Source organism: Durio zibethinus, chromosome 11, assembly GCF_047325235.1.
Source record: "Durio zibethinus cultivar Kanyao isolate XHJ-2024 chromosome 11, ASM4732523v1, whole genome shotgun sequence".
In the NCBI taxonomy this organism is placed as follows: domain Eukaryota; kingdom Viridiplantae; phylum Streptophyta; class Magnoliopsida; order Malvales; family Malvaceae; genus Durio; species Durio zibethinus.
In genome coordinates this window covers 14,767,689-14,780,378 of record NC_143172.1, presented here as the reverse complement: position 1 = coordinate 14,780,378, position 12,690 = coordinate 14,767,689, and the positions used below count along the sequence as shown (strand labels likewise).

The window sequence follows — 12,690 nt, the reverse complement described above, 5'->3', positions numbered from 1 at the left end:
AAATCATGAGATTTGTATGTGAACATAATCTACCCATTTACTCTTGCAGATTACATGATAATGAACCTGATTACAATCCCATTCATATTCATGATCTTCTTTTTCAGCTAGTATGAACATAATTTCCCTATTATAGCCCACCTTATTTATGTATTTATTTATTAGATTTGGACCAAGGATAAATCCATTTTATTTTTAAATAAGTCTGCCTTAGTTTTAGCCCAAGTTGTATGTTGTGTAGATACTCCGTTGTCACAAATGATCATAACTATTTGAATATAAATATATTATTATTCATAAAGGTCATGATTATACAAAAGGTCATAACCATCTGAATACAATTTTATGTCTGTTCATTGATTATAGATAAATCTTTCAATATAACTATTTTTATTACTTCTGATTGGAAAGTTTGAGTTTTTGTTCCATCCTAAAGGCATAATTGCTTTTAAGAAAGTATTTTTTACGCTTCAAAATCAAAATTCTTTTCTATTATTTCTATTCTCTTGTTTGTTTTTTTCCTAACAATTTAAAGGTAATTATGTGAAATTAATATTTAGCATAAGGAAAATATAAGAAAAAGAAATTGACATGATTTGGAGATCAATATTAAAAGACACTCAAGGTGTCAAAGAATTAATATTTCCATGAAGCAAAATGTTAATTTTCATAAAGATCTTCATTAGAAGTATGTATTTTATTTTTTGCATAATTGTTAGTAAAAAAGATTGGCTGAATGAGATAAACACGTTAATAATTAATTTCATTAGTGTGTAAAGTCAAAACACAATATGTGAAATATTGATTACATTGCATAAGTTTATGCATATACTGAAATTGGTTGCACAATTGGGTTTAATAAATTGTATTATATCTATTTGAAAAATTGATGCCTATAAAGACTAGGATGGGAAATAGCCTAAAACATAAAAAAAAAAAGAGACATGAAGTGATCGACGAAAAAAAAATTATTACTTGTTATCAAGAAACGAATTAAATTGGATTATAATGAAATGGTCGATTGTTTAATTATCATGTCTTGATTATATATAGAATAGGTAAATTATCCCATGGTTTCTATGAAAATAACTAAAAATGGGTAAAGGAATTTACCATGAAAAATTAAATGTAAGTGGAGAATATATGCAAAAAATAAAATTTTGCTATAAGATTACTTTTATTTTTAAATCGTGGCACAAAAATTGAGATAATAAGTTGAGTCAAACTATTTGTATGGTTCTATTTTTTTTAGTCATTTATAAATCAAAGGTTAATATATATATGTATATATATAAATTTATTATTGGTTCACATTTTGACTAGTGTTCAATTTTCATAAAAACCAATTAAAATTAAATTGATGTATGTAAATAATTATTATTAAGATATGGTGTTTCATGGATTAATTGGTGGATAATAAACTAAATAATTGTTATTATCAAAAACATGGGCAGTGTAACATATATTTTGTTTACTGGGCGTATTACACTAGAAGTGATTTTACAAAATAAAATTTTATTGTGAACAATCACAAAGTGAAAATCATAAATAGCCATCAAAGAGTTAATCAATGGTTATACAAAAGCATTGTTGCTTTTTGCATATGGGATATTGATTAAAAAAAAAGGCATGTCATTAAACAATATTGGAGCATTTGTTGGTTACTAGCATTTTGGAAGATGCTCATTGATGTCTAATTAGCCATGTTTATAATTTAGAAAAGAACATGCAAATTCAATGTTCCAAAGGACCAATACATGCATGTGTTTAATTCCATTTTGTGATAGCATGTAGAACATTGGTACAGTTTGCCATATATTATGAAAATGAACTAAATGGGATGGAATTTTCTTTTTTTTACATATAAGAAAGATATGGACTATGGAGATAGAATTCCATCATCCAATTAATGCATTACTGGTTAAAGACAATGAAGATATTTTTGCTTTTTGTACTAAAAAAAATGGCCTTTTTGCAAATTGTTAAAATGAAAAGTGAACAAGTTTCTAAGGTTTTCAATAATTTCATAACAATGGCAAGGATGTGGTTGGTTATACACCAAATTAACATATGAGCTTAGATAGTAATAGTGGTTTGTGAAAACCATAAGCCTTAGAGTTAGCCAATCAATGATTTAACCAATGTAAATTCATCATGAGTTTTTACATGAAATATGAGTAGAACTCATATTATAATTATTGTTTATACTATTTTATGAAAATGATTCTTTGGGTTCATATTTCATGACTTACATTAATATGGTGATCTATATATGAACATATTGATCACAAAATGATTATGAAAGTATTTGAAATTGGAGTTAAATATACTATGGACTCTTATTATACATAGGCATATTGGTCCTATGAATAAAGTTTGAATTTATTAAATATCCAAAAATGTTATGACCAATTAAAAGTGATAAATAATAGAGATATATAGACTGTATAATGGTGGAGAAATAAAGTTCATATAAAATTTTGAAATCAAGTTTAGAGGTTTCAATAGTCATGAACTTGGAATTAGCCATTGGGTAATTAATATATGCATTGGAAACTCATGATAACATTTGAGATAGTTGGTTTTCACTAAAAGCTATTACCATAAATAAGATAATTTTAATAGCCAAATCTATATGATTTGTAAGTATGATGTGATTACTATGGTTGGCTTAGAATAGCCATAAGCCAAAATTGATGCTACAATCTTGATCATGTTATGATAATTTTTTGTTATGTATATAGTCTAATTCATGAATTGTATAAATGATTTATCATCTATAGTTTTATATAGTGAAAATTTTAAAGTATGTTTACTTTGTAAGCCATGAACAATTCAAAGATCTTGTGAATATGAAAATTTTATAATAGCAAAAGGAATGCTATTTAATCCATTTGGGTGATGAAAATGGTTTTGTTTATGGTAATAAAAATTATTAATAGTGTCCATGATGAAATAGATTTGTAATATGTATTTATGAATTGACATTAAAAGTTAAAAAAAAAAAACTATAGAAGCGTGATTAAATTTGAAATCTACTCATTGATGTAAACTTTTATATTGAGTTAAAATATAAAAGTTTTGAAACTTTTATAGAAATATTAAAATACTTGTCAGTTATCTTTTACTAAGGGTGGATTTGAAGGCCTTCTAATTAAAAAAAAAAACCACAAAATAGTGAAAAGATAAATGAAATGGTAACTTGATTAAATATATATGATATCTTGACAATTGAATGAGATATTCTTTAATAAAAGAATGCATACTTGCACATGGTGGGGGTGGTAAGAATCAAAAGAAATAAAAATTACCACTATAGTAATGTAAGATTTCAGTATAATTTTATGAGCAAATTATACAAGCTAATAAGTTTAGACACTTATTAAAATAAAAGCATAAAAAGATCCTTATAAATGTTAAAAAGACTAAAATGGTTTGGTTTATTCGTTAAGTTTATCCAATTATACTAGAAATATAATTGTATTAAAGATGCATAAAAGTATGAAAATAGAATGGTTGAAATTTATGAGTATAGAGTTATGGCTACAACTAAAACCAACTATTTCTTAAAATGATAAGAATGAGGCAACAATGTTTGAAACATATAAATGATATGCAAAATGAAAAGTTTGGACATATTAGTCTGAAGTGATTATATTAGAGATTTACTCTTAAGTGGGTGTAATTACCATAAAAGAAAATTGAATTCCAAGAAATTGGTTAGTAGTGCTACAAGTAAAATGGATTTAAACCGTTAATATTAGACACCAATAATGGAAACCCAACTTTGAATTAGTAACCTCTAATTACAAAGTTTAATGGGTAAAAACAAGTTATTGTTATATGTCTATTAAGCACTAGTAAAATCTATTCAAATTTTAGAAACTAGCGTGATCCATTGCATGGGGAGGATGAGTTTTTTCACTCTTAATAGAGTTTTAAATGTCTAAAACAATGGAGACAAAATTAAAACTTTACTTATATAAATATAGAAGTGGTATCGCTTCAACAAGAAGAATTAGGTCTTTCTTGTAAATGTTTATGAATAGGATCAGCACATGGTCATAATAGTGCTAAAAGTGGTTATAAACCTTCGACAAAAGAATAAATAAATATTGTGTATTATATCTTCAATTCTAATACTAGGAGTTGAAGTTTAATTTGTGGACACCATCAATTTCGTTAGAATTTTAAGATATACACTAATTAAAGGTTTAAATCGAGAGACTTTCTTATATTTATAATATATATTTGTGTGAAAGGTTAAAAATCAAGTACCAACATTCCAAACTAGGAGGTTATTAGTAATTTAGAATGTGGTGCATATCACATAGGATAGAAAGATTTAATTATTGATGAATAAAATTAATTTTTATATTAATTTTATTCATATTTTAAATAATTACGTTTGAAAAGAAACAATTATCATATGACAAATGGTTATAATTATTTGAATATAAATAGATTATTATTCATAAAAGTCATGATTATATAGATGGTCATAACCATTTGAATAAAGTTTATATCTGTTTATTCATTATAAATAAATATTTTGGTATAGTGATTTTCACTTTTTCTAATTAAAAAGTTTGAAGATTTGTTGTATCATAAAAGTATAATTGACTTTAAGAAAATAATCTTCATGTCACAAAACTAAAATTCTTTTTTATTATTTCTCTTAGTTTAGTTATTTTTTCTAACAATTTATATATGTTCCAAATTCCAATGCAAGTTGTCTCCAGATTTTATGTTTGAATCATTTTTCCTTGGAGATGGATATGAAAGTCTTTATATATATATATATATATGTGTGTGTGTGTGTGTGTGTGTGTGTTGTGTGTATGTGTATAGACATTGGTTCCTACTGGTCGGGAGAGTTTTCTCAGATGTCTGTTGGCTGTTGCTGGAAAGAGGGCATTTAGAAGGAAAAAGATAGCATGACTGTAGCTGAGAAGAAAAGATTAATCTGTTCTATTTTCATTTAATTCATCTATTTGTCCTTATTTTCTTAAGTTCATGGTTAATAGTTGATCTTTGTCTTGACTTCTTGTCTATGTCCAGTTGGAAAGATGACAGATATCCTGCCTGAAGCCCATACATTGACATCTCATGGAGTCCAGGTGGCCAGAGTATATTTATATGACTGGCTAATTCTTCTGCTTCTTGTGGTGATTGATGGCCTTCTTAATTTTGTAGAGCCCTTTCACCGCTTTGTCGGGAAAGAGATGATGACAGATTTGAAATTCCCCTTCCATAAAGATACTATTCCATTCTGGGCTGTCCCAGTATGTGTGTTATAGCTTCAAGATTTTTAAATTTATATCATTAATTGAGATCATCTCTACTCCAATAATAAATTCATAAAAATTTACTAATCCCTGTTACAGTTTCTTGCAGTATTGCTGCCTTTAGTTGTTTTTTCCATAAATTACTATTTCAGAAAGGATGTTTATGATTTTCACCATGCTATACTAGGTGCTTATTCCACCAACCACCATTCTTTTTTGCTTTTCAGAAACTAGGTTGTGCTACAAATTGCTTTTGGTTACTTATTGAAATGCTTTAACATGCTACTTAGGTCTTCTATTTTCTGTTCTGCTAACTGGAGTTATAACGGATTCTATCAAAGATGTTGTTGGTAGGCCGAGACCCAATTTCTTTTGGCGCTGTTTCCCTGATGGAAAGGCGGTGTGTTCTCATTTCTATCTCATGCTATACACATAAAAACGTTTCTTTATTCTTTCGCTGAAAGAGGCATATTGACAATTTCTTCCATTACTTATATTAAGCTAAGGCATGTCCTTGACTACTTGTGTATCGTCCATTGCCTGGTTTTCAATCCGTTTGTCATTGGTATGCACAGGTTTTTGACAAAATTACGGGTGATGTTATCTGTCACGGAAATGCAAAGGATATAAAGGAAGGATACAAAAGTTTTCCTAGTGGTCATACTTCATGTAAGTTTAATTCGTATTTTTAGATTGTTAAAGAGTTTTAATTATACTGCTTCAACAACGCTACTTTAGCACACATAACAAAGTCTTCCTTGAGCTATTGGAATCTGTCAACTATGAACCATGCTTCACTTCTAAATGTTCTAGATATTTTGGAGATAAACAAATGATCTGAGTTTATTCATCTGATATCCAATAAAAGTTTATACTTGACAGTCCACTGTTTGATTGTAGGGGTTTCGAACTTCCAATTCTTTATACATATTTATTGGGATGCGATTTATAGAAATAGTTGGAGGAGGGGGAGAGGGTAGACGTCAATAAATTTATCATATTGAAGGAATTATCTGGTTCCGTTAATGTTAGGTTCCATGCAACTGGCCTTTTAATTAGTGTAAAGTGATCAAGTGACCTGCAGGATTTCTCAGCAATTTTAGGGATATAGTATGTTGTCCTGTTTTATTATATTTTGAGAATTTAGGAGAATTGCCTGATTATTGATCATTAAATTTTAATTGCTATTGTTTGGTTTCGTGCTGTATTTTCCAGATAACATTCCATGGTTATCATTATGCAGGGTCGTTTGCTGGTCTTTCTTTCCTTTCATGGTATTTGTCAGGTAAAATTAGAGCATTTGATCGTAGAGGCCATGTTGCGAAACTCTGCATCCTCTTTTTTCCAGTACTGGTTGCTGCTTTTGTGGGTGTTTCTCGGGTGGATGACTACTGGCATCATTGGACGGATGTTTTTACTGGAGCTCTTATAGGTTTGTTTCATTTCCAATAAACTAGACTGACGCCTAACAAGATTGAAGCTGATTATAATTGAAATAATAAAAATTTGTTTCTTTGTTATGGTGCAGGATCAACCATGGCAGCATTCTGTTACTTGCAATTCTTCCCTTATCCACGTGATGAGGATGGTATGTCTCTCTAAGTTTGTATTAACGCAAATAAACATAATAAATTTATTGTGCTGGTTGATATTGCTATAAAAGGTATATTCGAAACATAAATGTGTCTGTGATCTCTCTAACTGATTTATCTTCCTAAATCAACCTTGACTGCCGATTTTGTCCCCTGGGGAAGCATATAAATGCTTCCTTTCGCCTGCAAGGTAACGAGTTGAATAGAATTTTAAAACTCTAATTTTGTCAGGCTTTATACTTGGAAGGTTTATTAATGCTTCTCCGTTTTCCGATGTTAACTTTGGATACTTTGAAGAAAATATCTTGCAGGTTGTATTGTGCTTTTAATATCTCTTATCCTTTTACAAAACTGCTTTGTTGATAAATTCTTTTATCTGCTGCCTGAAAAGCATTTCAATTGAGTGTTTTAAAACTTAAGATAAGATCCAAGTTGCATGTTGGCAGTTGAATGTTTTGCAAATTTCAGGTTTGGTTTGTCTAATAATTCTAAATCAAACAGATTACCTAGATCAAAACTTTGGATATGTTATACATCTTTCGTTGGTAATATAAAATAATCACACGACTTTTTCATGTATTGAAGAGGCATTTTTGAGAGAGGTGTTTGGAATTTTATTCAGATCTGAATTCTCAGTTGGAGAATAAATACAGTTTATCATTGACTAGACATGACCCAAGCGATATTATTTTTGGACTTGCAAGAAAATAAATAAGTATAATAAAGCAAGTTTTTGCTTGTATGGGTTTACACAAAAACATAGGATGGAGTAGAGAAGAAATTTACAATTTTTCTTTACTTGCTGGTTTTGCACTTTGGGCGCGAGTGGTAGCCCTAGCTAGTAGGTGAACAACCAAAGAAATAGAGTTGACTGTAGTGTTTATCAGTTTGCATCATTTTCTTTTTCTTGCATTAACCTTATTATTTTTCTTGGTATAAAAAAAGCCGCAGCCTTATAATAGAAAAAGGAATTACAGATGTTAATATTTGAATCCTAAATTTGTTGGGTTTGTTTTATTTCATCCCTCACAGCCATTAATCCTGATTCAATCAGTCGCTGAAGATATTTTTCTCAGATCCATTTGTTGTTTAAAAATGATTTTAGTTTAAAAATTGGCAAGGTTTAACTTTGCCAATCACATAAGCTAAAATTTCAGTACCAATTCAAATTGCAAGATGCATGTGCTAAAGCAAGGTAGCTACATTGCATAATCTTCTGTTGAATTGGGAAGGACAAATTGAATGCTTGTATATGTAACTAGTTATTGTTTGAAAAGTAGTTTGCAGATGATCAGTATTACTACTTCAAACATGCAGGTTGGGCACCTCACGCATATTTTCAGATGCTGACTGACAGAAATAATGGTGCTAAATCTCCAGGAAGCTGTGCCAACTCTCCCTGCAGGCATCAAACAGATATCGAGATACAACCTATGGGATCAATAGAATCAAATTCCCAATTTTGAAACAATAATGATTTGGATTTTTTTTGTTCAACGAAACCAATCTAAAGGATTTATCATATTAATTATAGTCTGAAATATGTGTAACTTAATTGGAGTGTTGATTATACTTGGCTCAGTAGACTTGTGCATACTTCATTTGTTCAATTTGGGCGTACGATTATGAAATTTCATTTGGTCTATGGCTGGCATTAAAATGGGTATTCAAGTTCATAATTGAAGGTTGAAATCAAGCGTACTCGTCTAACAGATGAAAGGGTTAGCGTTCAAAGACTAATTTAAGGACTTGGCTTGCAAATTTATCCCCCACCCCCTTCAATAAAATAAAAAAATATATATTTATATATATAATTAGTTGTAGTATTTTACAATATATTTGTTAGAGGTTATATTTAAAACAGTTTGAAAATAAGTGCAACACAGTACTGCTTGATGATAGATAATATGATTATGATGATATTTTCAATGCTTCAATAGAGATATTTCTTTGAATGGTAAACTTTAATAAGCGTTTTTAATTAGGACATTGGTTAATAAATTAAACTTTATAAAGTCAAAAGGAATGAAACCTATATTTATGAGTTCGTAACGTAAATTAAAGCCCGCAGCTGAAACCATTACAGAGGTTTGGGTTTTTAGCAGCATTTTTTTTAACGTTTAGCGGCATTTATAAACGTCACTAAAAGATTTGTAGTGTTTACGAAAAACGTCACTCAGAGTGCCGGCTATATACTGGTTGCGAAAAATAGTGACATTTTCAAAAAAACGCTGCCATTTTAGCGGTGTTTCTATATTTGAAACGCCGCTAAATTAGTTGTGTTTTTTATGAGAAAAATGCCATTGCTTTGGTATGTTTGTAACTGAAAACGCCGCTATTGTATAGGCGTTTATATCTAAAAATACCTCTATATTTACGATATTTGTATCTTTGAGATGCAGCTAATTTAGTGGCATTTTTATGAAAAAAATACCGTTGCTTTAGTGGCGTTTATAACTAAAAATGCCGCTACTTTAGAAGCATTTATATTTGAAAATGCCTTTATATTAGCGGTGTCTGTATCTTTGAAACACCAATAATTTAGTGACATTTTTATGAGAAAAATACTGTTGCTTTAGTAGCATTTGTAACTGAAAACACCGTTACTTTAAAGGCGTTTGTATATGAAAACGCCTCTATATTAGCAGCGTTTATATATTTGAGACGTCGCTAATTTAGTGGTGTTTTTATAGTAAAAACATCGTTGTTTCGGTGATGTTTGTATAAAAAACGTTACTTACTAGCAGCGTTTGCTGGTAAGAGCGTCGTTACTTTTAGTGACGTTTTACGATACAAATGTCATTAAATTATTCATTTAGTGACATTGTTGAACACAAACGCCGTTATTATGTAAAAATATATATTTTTTAATTTCTGTTAATAATTTTAATTTCATTAAAAAGCTTAAATTCAGAAACTGAAATTAATATAAAGTTAATTCACATTTAAGTATGCATTTAATTAATATAAAGTTTAATAATTAGTATAATAACATTCAAATATTTTTAATACATTAAGAAAATAAAAATTAAAATGTATGAAATAGATGACTGCATACATTTTGCTGGCTGCCAATTGATGAAGAAAATTTTTTACCTTGGTCACTAGCGTGTTCAAGAACCTACTAAATAATACCATAAAATTTTTAACACTTTTTTTATATTTAAAAATTTAAATATTTACTAAATATAATACCTGAGTTAGTGGAGCACCAAGATCATTTACTGAAAATTGTTGTTGCACAAAATTCATAAAATGATCGAATCGATCATGCAACTGCTAAAATTTTACATGCTCTTGCTCCATTTTAGCACGTTTTTCTTCAATTTTGGCACGCTTCTGTTCTCTTTCTGCTTCCATTTGCTGAAAATATTGTTGCATACTTTGTAACTCCCCTCTCAATATTAAAATATCTCGCAAAGATTGATTTGCTAAGGATATAAATTGTTAAGAGCTATGTTCATATTAGGCAGATGGTGTTAGACCCAATTCAAGGCCTGGGACCCGTCCATGCCTTTCTTTTTCAGCAACTTCTATGAATATCCGATTTTTCATTTCTTGCATGTTGAGAGAACCATCAGATGCTACATCAATCTCAGTAGCCATTTTCTCTTTCGCTTTCTCTAGTAAATTTGTCATATACAACTATCAAGTTTAATGATTAATTAATAATATGTTAAAAAGAGTAAATATTTACTTTCTATTAAAATAGATGATACAAATTACCACAATTTCTTATGTTTCGATATTCATGCAAGATCTGTCTTTTTTTGTGTGTGTTATGTGAAAAAGTTCTACACGTCTAATTGTATCACCCATCTCATTCTCCTATACAAAAACATATGTTATTTGATAGGATACATATCAACCGCAACTTATTCATGCATATCAAGCCTATCGATCAAGTATTAACATTTCGAATAATTTTAATCTAATGTATTTATATTTTGACCCTAGAACAACACAATAGTCTTAAACATACGCAAACAATAAAAGCATTTTGGGCTTCATACATATCGATCATGAAAATCAAATTCAATTATTTTCTCTCGGTTTAATATCAAGGATTGAAGCCATTTAGTATGTTGAAAGCCATCCAAAAGTTTAATTTGTATATTTGCCTTTTATATGCAAAAATAGTCACAAATAGACATAAACGATAACTTTTTCTCTCATATCAACTGTAGAAAGAAAGTTCAATCAATCGAACAAGTTTAATATCAAGTATTGAAGCTATCCAAACTGTTAAAATATAAAAATAATAACAAATTTGTATTTTTACCTAAGCATACATAAACAATAACTTTTTCATACATATCATAATAGTTTTATGCAAATTAATAGTTATTGTTCTATCATGTATTGAAACTATCAAAACTTTTAAAATAGAACAATAACTGTTAATTTGCATATTTACCTCTTAACGGCAAAAAAAGTTCATTCATTGGAATAAGTTTATTATCATAAACTTACTATTTCTTTTTGCTTTCTTGCAAAACTTTTCGATCCACTTGTGTGGCTATATTTTTGTTGCTTTCTACTACCAATCATAATCTGTTCTCTTTCTTGTCATAAAAAATAATTGCATATATGATAAAAATACATATATTAGCAACTTAAACCATAAAATACTTTCATCATTTCATTTTACTATACAAAGTTTGTCGAGCTCGTACCTCTCATTTTCTTGAGAACTAAAATCTAACTAATTGTTCATATTGCCATCTAATCACATTACAGGGTAGATTTTTCATCATCACTTCTACGAAGTATTTTGATCGAAATACTTATTCTTCAAACTATGCTTATAATCTTTCTATTTTTTCCCAATGATTTAAGCACAAATGAAATTGGTATTTCAAGTACAAATCTTGATTGTAATAATACATAAGAAAAGTTTGAATAAGTAAACAAAATGTAAAATACAAAATTTTTTATTTCTAATTAATTATACTAATACTTCAATAAAGTTTAAAGCATCGGCCTTAACTTATTGTAGAACTTTATGCCATGTTTCATAATGAATAGGCAATTTTATTCCATTATGGGCTAGCATACCAAGAAATCCAGCCAACAGTTGAGCCTCTTTACCAATTGGTTACCTATTAGAGTTTGTAGACACTACAATACGCTCGTTAGGAGGTAGTACAAACAATTTCTTCAAAGTTGTCTGGCCTTTAGTCCTCCGTTGACCATTGTTATCAATTGCAACAAATAAAAAATAAATTTGTAAAATCACAATACTTTTATTATTATACTCGAATTCTAAAATTGGAGTATATCATACCTGCATTCAAATTTAAAATATAATCAATTGATGGGGTACTATCTAAACCTGACCTCCCATATTACCAGATCTAATATCAATTGAAGGGTTAGAAATAACAGAGTTAGATCCAATAGTACATTCATTTCCTTCTAAAGGATTCAGTCCATAGTCAATATTTACAGGTGCTGTAGACAGTTCTGAACTAATATTTTTGATATGTTTTTCTTTCAACCTACTCATCTACATTATACTTTACCTACATCATAAAAGTGAATATAGAAAACATATTAGTTTAAAACATATATAAAGCCATTGATAAGTTAAGAAATCAAAACCTATGATATATAAAAAACATATCGATTTAATTAAATCAAAAGATAATGTATGATTTAGAATACAATAATTATATAATAGCGAATGTGACATTAATTACATAATCATTTACTACATTATGTCTTAAACACTCGAATTACAAATTATAGATGCACTATTTCATGGTTCATAAATGTCTTTAGTAACATCTTCGTAGACCTACTGAGCA

General features: G+C 28.9%; 1 protein-coding gene across 1 annotated transcript; it reads left to right on the top strand.

Annotated features, from left to right (window-relative positions):
- The first annotated feature begins 4,841 nt into the window (after positions 1–4,841).
- LOC111290189 (lipid phosphate phosphatase 2-like) lies at positions 4,842–8,434 on the top strand. Its single transcript, XM_022881539.2, has 7 exons — positions 4,842–5,285; positions 5,388–5,475; positions 5,579–5,688; positions 5,864–5,957; positions 6,532–6,720; positions 6,817–6,876; positions 8,198–8,434. The coding sequence occupies exons 1-7, from the start codon at positions 5,070–5,072 to the stop codon at positions 8,344–8,346; spliced, it is 906 nt and encodes a 301-aa protein (XP_022737274.1). The 5' UTR covers positions 4,842–5,069; the 3' UTR covers positions 8,347–8,434.
- The last annotated feature ends 4,256 nt before the right edge of the window (positions 8,435–12,690 follow it).

Bases quoted from the DNA above. Each gene is read 5' to 3' on its own strand.
- LOC111290189 (XM_022881539.2), top strand. From the start codon at position 5,070: ATGACAGATATCCTGCCTGAAGCCCATACATTGACATCTCATGGAGTC. The intron at 5,689-5,863 runs GTGTGTTCTCAT...TGGTATGCACAG, and splicing joins GTTTCCCTGATGGAAAGGCG to GTTTTTGACAAAATTACGGG. The intron at 5,958-6,531 runs GTAAGTTTAATT...ATCATTATGCAG, and splicing joins TCCTAGTGGTCATACTTCAT to GGTCGTTTGCTGGTCTTTCT.